The sequence below is a fragment of the Vicia villosa genome, unplaced genomic scaffold (assembly GCF_029867415.1).
Source record: "Vicia villosa cultivar HV-30 ecotype Madison, WI unplaced genomic scaffold, Vvil1.0 ctg.000148F_1_1, whole genome shotgun sequence".
Classification (NCBI taxonomy): Eukaryota; Viridiplantae; Streptophyta; class Magnoliopsida; order Fabales; family Fabaceae; genus Vicia; species Vicia villosa.
Window position 1 is genome coordinate 621,049 of NW_026705039.1, and position 10,283 is coordinate 631,331.

General features: G+C 30.7%; 1 protein-coding gene across 1 annotated transcript; it reads left to right on the forward strand.

Annotated features, from left to right (window-relative positions):
• The first annotated feature begins 1,635 nt into the window (after positions 1 to 1,635).
• On the forward strand, positions 1,636 to 5,215 carry LOC131624681 (heat shock factor protein HSF24-like). The gene is made up of 2 exons (XM_058895609.1): positions 1,636 to 2,277; positions 4,447 to 5,215. Exons 1-2 carry the CDS (start codon positions 2,065 to 2,067, stop codon positions 5,038 to 5,040), a joined length of 807 nt encoding a protein of 268 aa, XP_058751592.1. The 5' UTR covers positions 1,636 to 2,064; the 3' UTR covers positions 5,041 to 5,215.
• Positions 5,216 to 10,283: the final 5,068 nt, after the last annotated feature.

Below are 10,283 nucleotides of genomic sequence, written 5' to 3' on the forward strand. Positions count from 1 at the left end.
AAAAAACTGTATTTTTTCACCCACATTGTTGTGCTCTCTTCTGGTGGATCGACGTTTTCTTTCTTTCACATAAAGGCTCAATTCGTGTGCAAGATTTAGGTTTAAAAGGTAAACAAACTCAAATCACTTTTTTTTAAGATATGCCTCTTATGAGTCTTTTTTTATTTATTTAGGTTTATTTTTTTATCGTATAAATTTTGAAGTATTATTGTGTTTGACGATCAAAAATTTCTCTGTTTTGAAGTATTAAAGTTTTTCTACAATATTGGGATTTCATCATCTGAGTGAAGTGTTGTTTCTTTCGTCGTTTTAGCACAACATTGTTTTGTTTTTCGTCATACTGTGGTGTTTGTTTAATTCATATTTGATTTATAAATTCAATCATTGACATATTGAGGGTCGGCGGGCAAACATTGCACTTTGTAAGCCTAAAAATATAAAATTTTATATTTATATTCACGTTGTAAAATCTCGGGAAAAAAACGGAACAGAACGTGGTGGGCACGATTGAGGGTGAGTGCCTAAATTTTTTGTTCACCCCACACTAAAATGCGATCAAAACAGACATACCCAACGGGCCGAGTCTGTTTTGCCACCCCTACTCTTACTTAAACCCAACGCTTTTTACCCTACATGCATAAGTATTAAGTAAATATGCAATAGTGTCTTACAATGAGGTGTTCAAGTCCAAAAATTCGAAAACGCAAAAACCGAATATTATTGGATCTGTTTAGATGTCATTTTGTTAAAACCGTTCAGTGTAGATTGAATTTCGGATAAATTTAAAAACCGATCCAAACCGAACTGAACTGCGTGTATATATTTTTTATACTTATTTATTTTTATTTTATTTTTTATTAATATGGTATGTTGTGTTAATTTGTTATTTGATGATACTCATTTTTTTTAATATTATTTATTAGTTTAATTTAATCTATTTATTTTTATAAGTTCATTTGTTTCAACAATAATCGATTATTCTCATTATATAATATTAATTTTTATGATATATTAATATTTTTATAATTTTAATAAAAAATATAATTTATAATTTATATATCCAAAAATCAATCCAAATTAAACCTCATAAAATTAAATCGGATTGAATCGAATTTTTTAATTAATTATCCAAAACCAAACTAAACTACAAATAAATTTATCTTTAAATCGGATAAATTCTTATCTCAAAAGCGATCCAAATCGCGTAAAATCTTCTAAGCCAGATATGTCTCCATAAGTAAATTTGTAGGCAAGAAAAAAAAAAACAAGAGATCCGGTCAATTTATTTTAATTTAATTTTTCATCATGAAGCAGTCAAATTTTTATTTGTCAAAAAAAATTCAGTCAATTGATATTTAATCAATATCCAAAAGATTCCACATATTTTAGTAATTGTCGTCTATCTATTATCCAAATAAGAAAGAAATTTAACATTTTCGTTTGATTCCATAGATATGAAAACTAGAATCTCCAAAAGTGGTTTTCCTTTTATTTCATTTTGTCTTTTAGACTTCAATATTTCTAGAACACACGTAACTTTAGAAAATGGTGGTTGGCATAGATTTTTATTATATTATTATTATTATAAATAAAAGAGTCCCGTGCAAGAATCTAAATTCCAGAAACATTTTTTCATGATTTTATGTTATCACTCTATTGACCTTTCTTCTCTCTTTTCAAGTTATGGTATTTTTTGTCACTTTTCATAAGATTTGGATTCATGGATTTTGATCAATCCATTAACAAGAAACCTTGTTCTTGTTCTTCTTCCTCTTTTCATTTTCGTTTCTATCTTTTTGGTTTTTATTGCTGGGATTGGGAATTCTTAACTGCTCTTCTTCTTTTTAGTTTTTCTTCATAACCTTTTTCATTTTCTTTTACCATAATAGACATAAATATACCTTTTTTTTCTTCTTTTAAAAGGAAAAATAATTATTATACATAGTTACATAATATTTTTTTTCTTTTTTTTTCCTTTTATAAATATACATTAGCTTGTTTTTTTATTTGGCAAATAAAATAGTGTAGAATTTTGTGAGGTGAAGGGTAAATCGAGAGGAAAAAATGTCCCAGCAGCGAGTTTCTTCGTCAGCGGCGCCATTTTTGTCGAAGACTTATGAGATGGTGGATGATTCTGTTACTGATGATGTGATTTGCTGGGGTGAAAATGGCAAGAGTTTTGTTGTGGTGCAACATGCTGAGTTTTCCAGGGATTTGCTTCCTAAGTACTTCAAGCACAACAATTTCTCAAGTTTTGTACGTCAACTCAACACTTATGTAAGTTTCATCTTCTCTCTTATTACCTAGTTATGATAGTTGAGTTAAATGAACGTAAATTGTTGATTTTTAATATTCGGTAACAATAGTTAATGCATTTGATATTATTAAAATTAATCGATATTGAATTTGAATTTTTTTATATGTTTGAGATTATTAGTATATTATAAGGAGTAGTTAAGCTTTTATAAAATTTATATTTATTTAGTGAATATGAATTTATTTTAGTGGTTTGAAATATTAGTTGAAACTTTCATTTGAAGTATCATGGTTTTGAAAATTACTTGAAGTAAAACGAGTGGGTTTTACATTACGTAGGATGCTTTGAATTTGTTTCTTGTTTGTTGAAGTATCGTTATTGTAGAAATCTTCTTGAATCATTTTCACACCAAATGTTTTTGCTATTTCTTGGAAATTTACTCCACATCTGTGTACGTTAATAGTATAAATTTTAAAATATAAAAATATTTTGTTAGTTATACTTATATGTAGTGGTAAAAATACACTGTTGCTTAGCACTATAAATTTTTTGTTAGGTGGTCGAATTCAAATAAGTTTTTATATACCTTTTTCTTTTTTTAATTTTTTTTATTTAAATTTTATGATTTCTTTTCAAGTAAAATATATTTTTTAACTTTTTTTATTTGTTGAGATAGTATTAAAATAATTATATTTTAGTTTTTGAATTTGTATATTTTTTTTAATCAGTATAATTTTGGTACATTGTATTTTATCAATAACTACAGAAGAAATATTTAATGTTATTTTAATTTAGCTTTAATTTTTTTATTAAAAAAATCTTCAAAAATTCTAAATTTCTTCTAAACATGTACAAGTAGAAATTCACTTTATTTTTATAATTTTAAACTTTTTTGACAGATGTTTGAAAATCAAACTGTTTTTATGGAAGAAAAAGTAAGAAAACATCTTCTAGAAAAAATATTTTTAATATGATAGGTTGATTTATTCTAGAGTGGATCTTTTCAAATTAAATTAATGGTGGAATAATTACTTTTGACCCATTTTGAATTTTTTAATATTATTTCTCTTTAGTTTTTAAATGACTTTATAAAATTGTCAAATACTCCTACTTTATTTATTCTATTATTTTAATATGTATAGGGTGATTTTGACTGTAATAAATGAATTAGATTAGATAATTAGATAAGTCTACAAATAAATTTTGAATGTCAAATTGTACGGTACTTGATATAAAATATATATAAAAAAATTAGTCTTGTTTTTTTTATAATAAAATAATTATAGTTTTGTTTGACTGTGTTGTAACGGGAGATGGATGAGGGCAGTGGTAGTTGCCCCATCATCTACCGGCAAATCCTAAGAGTATTCAATTTTTTATTCATAAAAGCAATTTTTTTCATCTTACTTTGAATTTATAATTTGTTTTGATAATAATAAGGTAAATTCTTCACCTAATAATAAAATAGTGACTTCTATCCTTTGACTGTAATAAATACAAATAACTATAAACACTTTACTTTTTGAATAATTTTTACTTTTTTTTAATTAATTAAAGGTTGAATTGATTGCAAAGGTCAATAAACTTGAGTATTACAAAAGAATGAGGTTTTTTTAAAAGAAAAGTTGTTTTTAATTGTTTTTTATTTTTTTATTATGATTTTTTGTTCATATAGATTTTCTTCTTTGTTGTTATTAATATTTGTTGATTTTTTTATAGTGTTTAACATTTTTTATTGATATATTCTTAAAAAATCAAATATATTCTATTCAAAATTAATTATATAATGCTTTATTGTTAAAAATTGGTTCACCAAATTATTTATTCTTTTATATGTATATGAAATTTCAAAAAATTATATTTTCTAATTTTATTTATAAAAAGAAAATTATTATTTAATTTAATTAAATATCAATGTATCTAACCTTTTATATTGATTAAATACATTAATTATATAATAAACTTAAAAAATAAAGTTTTTCAAAATAGAATACAAGATAAAATAAGATGTTTTTTTTCTAATATTTGTTAAATTTTTTGAGACGCATCATACATACGTATTACGTACTAGATATTGCGACATTCTTCCGAAATTTTTAGTTACAAAATAATTTTTAAAATGTAGAATTTACTAAAGGAAGACATGTTTGTTTTGAATGTGTTAATAACTTTTAAATCAATTTTTTCAGGGATTCCGCAAAATTGTTTCTGACAAATGGGAATTTGCCAACGAAAATTTCAAGCGAGGACAGACAGAGCTACTGTCATCAATCAAGCGCCGAAAGACTCAATCATATGTAGCCATAAGACCCGTTGGTGGCCATGGAAATTCAAGATTGAATTCTGGTGGCGAAGACATGAGCTCAACCTCAACAGGATCAAGATCAGCGGAACGAAATACCCATCGCTCTAATCTATCGAGCGAAAACGAGAAGCTGAAGAAGGAGAACGAGAAACTTAAGACTCAATTGGCTCTCGCGAAGAAGCAGTGTGCCGAATTGGTCGCTTTTCTTCGTGACAATGTCAATATTGGGCCTGATCAGATTAGCCGCATCATTAGGCAAGGAACAGGTGGATCCAGCCTAGAGGCGGCGCGTGCTGGTGATGGCGCTGAAGGTGAAGGAAAATGTAAGGGTGGAGAGGGTGTGAAGCTCTTTGGAGTTTGGGTGAAGGGTGGTGGAGATGGAAAAAACAAAGTGAAGAAAGAAAATGGTGATCCTAAGTCTCGCAAGAGGGGACATGAAGAGGCAAATTGTGGTGAAAACAAGGAGTCCAAGACTTAGGGATGTTAGGATAATTTTAAAAACTTTAGTTTGAATAAAAGCATGAATATGAAGTGTATGAATAATGGTAGTTGTTAGTTGGTTATTTTGTAGTTTGGATTTGGTGATGCACAGTGGTTTTGGTTGGTTATACATTTTTAAAATGTATGACTTGTATAAAACCATAATTAGACAAGTTTCATGGATATGTTTTGCACAGTGGTTTTGAATTGAAACCATTTATAAGTTATTTGTTTGGAAAACATGTTTGTTTCATATATTAATAGATTAGGATGAAATTTGAACAACATTATTATGATTGTTCATGTTCTAATATAATAATGAGCATTAAAAATCTTCATCTTTAAATTATTTGAGGTTGCTATCATTAAAATTAATATAAAAAATTTGTCTCAACAACCATCACATGAATTTTCACTCGATCAATAATTTGTTTGATGACTAATCTTTGTGATTGAATAATTTGTTGGATGAGCCCACATAATTGACGTACATGGATAACAATATTGTTGTAGGACATGGCATTGAAGATACCGAGCTAGTTTAAAGCTACATTCCACACGCTTCTGGAGAAGGTTCAATCAAAAAGTAAGTTATGAGAGTTTTTTTCAACCTCGCAACCATGAAGTCGAAGAGATGAATCTTAAATGATGATGTTATGATAAAATCAAATTAGTTTTTGTGTGAAGTGTGTTTTGTATTAGCTACCTAGCAAAAAGCAACACATTTAGGCTTTGTTTGGATTGATGGAATCAGATGGAGTGGAGCGGAATGGAATGAAGTAAAATAATATTTTATTGTTTGAATAATTTAAAAACGGATGGAGCGGGGCTGAAATAATTGGTATGTATTTCATTTCATTTTATCACTTACCACCATATTCTTTCTCCTCTTATTTGGACGAAATGAACAATTTGTCTTATTTCATCTTAAAATTTTCAAACAATTGAATGGTATCTTTATTTCACTATGTTCCATTCCACTCTATCTCACTACACTGCGCTCCATTTCGCTCCGTTCATTTCATGATATCCAAATATAGCCTTAAAGGATGTTAAAACTTAGGTTTATTATTATTTGTATTTTTAATCTTTTGGGCCGAAAATGCACTTTACTTGGCCCATTGCATTATATGCTTGTGTCGGCCCAATAAATAAAGTGTATTGTACCTTTTATTAGTCAATGAAAATAAGAATTCAGTGTTTCATTCAATGGTATCCATGTATCCGTTGTCAAGTGTCAACATGATATTAGAAGATTAGAGGTTGCTTTAATTCTCTCCACTCTGTTTCATGGTTAAGTGCTTTGTCTTCATCTTATCACAATTTCAATCTACCATGTGACTTACCTTCATTTCTCTTGTGGATTTCAGTCTCAATTTTTTAGTGGCAAAACCTCATCTTATTTATCATATAAATTTTTTCTTCTCTCTCTTAACCAGAGCTGTCAATAGCGGGCGCACCGTAACGGTGTGGCACCCCCGCGCGATATGCAGGGTGCGGAGATGGAAAAGCGGTCGCTTTCTCTGAGTTCGCGAGTTACGCGTCGCGGACCTCTACCTGCGTGGAGTGGCTGTTTTCATTTTTTTCCTAATGACCTTGAGTCATCATCTGCGTTTTGAGTTTTGATGTTTGAGTTCTGGGTGTGTTTTGATTTTTGAGTGTGTAGACGGTGGAGAAGAAGATGAAGAATAGAAAGAGAAGGAGTCAAGGAGATGACGAAAAGTAGGAGAAGAAGAAGAAGGAAAAAAAGTAGGAGAAGAAGAAAGAAAAGTAGAAAGAGAACGAAAACGGTGGAGAAAAGAAAGAAAAGTAAATGTCTTCACTACAGTACACCCATTAAAAGCAGAGTTGAAAATTCAAAAATAACTTTTTAGAAGCCCAAGAAATGCAAGTTGTATACCATACATCACTTAATAATATAATAATATGATTTCTTTGAAAATAATAAATAATATCAATAATAAAAATGATAATTTTTTTATATGTATAATTTCTCATATTTTTAAATATAAATATTACTTATTCATTTATATTTTTATATATAATTTTTATATAATTATTCATTTAATTATTCCGCTATTCTCATTTTTAGAGTCTGCCGCTTTGCTCCGCTATTCGGGATTAATAACTCTGCTCTTAACATAAAAACGATTTCTCACTGATCCATCCCTCACGTTCTTCTCAACGGAGAAACCTTTATCTTCATCATCAAATTGGTAACCATCATCCATATCTTTCTTCTTTCTTTACACTGATCTATAACCCTTTTTGTTCATCCTTTTCCTTGTTCGGTATATATCCATTCATAGATTACCCTTTGTTCTCTTTGATTGATTAGATTTCACCCTTTTTAGGAACCCTAACCTATGCCTTCATCAATGGAGTTCTAACACAATTAATCATCAAATATCTCAAATAATACCACCAATAACTCAAAAAACCACAATGAAACTCCTCTTTGAAACTACCAAATAGACATGCTCGACCTGTTCTACATGCACCCAAGTGATAACCCTAACCTCTCCCTTGTGTCTCCCTCGCTCAACAATACACACTTTCATTCTTGGTCACGCATAATCAAACTTGCCTTAAGATTCAAAAACAAATTAGGGTTCATCGATGGAACCCTATTTCATCCTAACCCATCAGATTCAAAACACCTAGCTTGGGGCAGATGTAACAACATGGTGATAGTATGGTTAGCAAATTATATAGAGAAAGATATCTCTAAAAGTGTTCTTTGGATAGATTTTACAAAACCCATATGGGATGAACTACACTAAAGGTATCATGAAGGCGAAATTTTCCATATTTTAGATCTCCATGAAGAAATATATGATCAGAAGCAAGGTGGTCAAAACATCACTTAGCATTTCACAACACTCGAGAAGCTTTGGCAAGAATTTAAGAACTCTCTACCTAATACAAGTTGTAGCTGTGAACCTGCTTGCAAGTGTCAATTAATCTCCACAATTAAAGCATATCGCGACCATGACTATGTCATTCGGTTTTTGAAACACCTCAATGAATGCTATTCCCCTATCCGAGCTCAAATAATGCTCATGACACCATTTCCCCCAATCAAAAAAGTGTTCTCGGTCCTTATTCAACAAGAAAGGAAACTCGTACAGCCTCTTGAAGACAACAAAATTGTTGCTCAAGTTTCCAAACTCTATCAGAAAGGTCGACCCCCTGACTCTAGTTCAAAACATCAGCTTTACAGCAAACCTAAGGCATCAAAATATGCACTTACTGCAACAAGCCTAGACACACAATTGAAGTATGCTTAAAAAAGCATGGCCTCCCCCCATATCTGAAGAAGCCTCCAATTGCTCAAGTCTCCACAGATGAACAACCTCAAGACTCTGCTGAAGAATCAAAAAATGGTAATACACTTTAAGTCTTAACCATTGATCAACAAAGAGTTCTGCTTCAACTTCTTCAACAAAGCATTACTCCATCAACTAATGTGATATATCACCTCAGTTTTCTCATATCTCCAATACAGATACCTATCCAGTTGGGCTAGAGACTTCACACACAAAAGGGGGTGAAATGTGTGGTTTGAAAAAAAAATTATATTAAAATAGAATTTGAAAAACTTAGGCAGCGGAAAGTAAATAGCATGAAATAAATTGTGGAATTTAAAAGTTTAAGAGAAGAAGAATAACACGAAGAGTTATAGAGGTTTGATCAAATCAAAAGGACCTAATCCTCTCCCCGAGAATTGATCTTGAGATTTTTCAATAATACTTGATAGCTTTTAGTATGAAAGACTCACGAATCCCCTTATACAAGGAAGTGATGATTGGCCATCAACCAAATAATACAAGATGATGGATGTAGGCATTTGCGATTTTTCTTCAATATATTGCTGAGAGTGAAGCGGCCAGTCATCCTTCCTAACAGTGGATTAAAGTGATTAGTCTTCTTTTCACGAATGTGGACCTTCGATTGGTTAGTCTTCAAGTTCCAAAAAGTTTGAGCTTAATAGTTTGGTTTTATTCAACATCCTTACAAATTTTTTCATATCCTCTAGCTTGGATATTAACAGGGAATTTTCTTATACCATACATGTGACTGTAGTAGCAAGGATTTTCCTTCTCTTGATGAAGATCACTTATAGTTTTCTTCTGTTACTCTATTTTTATGCAGGCTTCTTCCCATTTGGTGATCAATAGCATATAAGTCTCAACTATCTCTTCATCGGTTAAGTCTTTATCACTAGACTCACTCTCAGCATTACACTTACCTATGTAAGTCATCATGTTGTCAGGGGATTCTTCATTCATTATCATATTCTCAAATCTTGTTGTTTGGAGCTGCAGCCTTGACATATGAGCTTTGATTGTGCCTTCATGTGCAATTTTGAGAATCCCCCATGCTTCTTTAGCTTCTAAACACGTGTTGATCATCCTGAACATGTTCTTGTCAACCCCCATTGAGAATAACATTCGGAGCCTTGGAGTTTCCTAGGGCTTCATCATCTTCAGTTTTAGTCCAATCAGCCACTGGTTTCAGGCTAGTTGTGCCATCTTCAGAAGTAACCACTGGATGTTTCCATCCTCTTATCATAACTTTCCATGTTTTGCTTCCCAAAGATTTAAGAAAGTACTTTTCATTAACCTTTCAATAATCATAATTTGTACCATTCAAAACCGGTCGTTTGTTGAATGATCTCCCATCCTTGACGTTGTCCATATGAGCATAATGTATCTTCCCTAGAACTCACCAAACAAGCTAAGGTGTTTACTCTGATGCCAATTGAAAGTTTGTTCCTCAAGAGACAGATGTCGCACGCGATGTCTTGGATAGTGTCCCAGCTAGTTAAATCAGACTCACCACAACTTGTACAAGATGATGAAGATAAAAAGAATAAATAACACAATCAACTGGTAACCCGGTTCGATACAAACTGTACATATGTAACACCCTTTTAAACCTCACGTATAATCTATGAGTAAATCATTTAAAACAAGCCACATAGGGTGTCACACTTCATAAAAATATAATAAATATTCCTGCTCTGTAACACAGGTTACACAAATTAACATTTAATCTTTCACAAACAAACACGCATTCATGATATTTTTATGACATCAATTCTCATTAAAAAACTTCACACTGGAATTATCATTATTTAATCTTTATTATAAAATAAAACTCACTTTGAGTCTTAAAATATTTAACTTAGAAGAAAATAAACATAGTTCGACAAATTGTCTTCAAAATAAATAACAT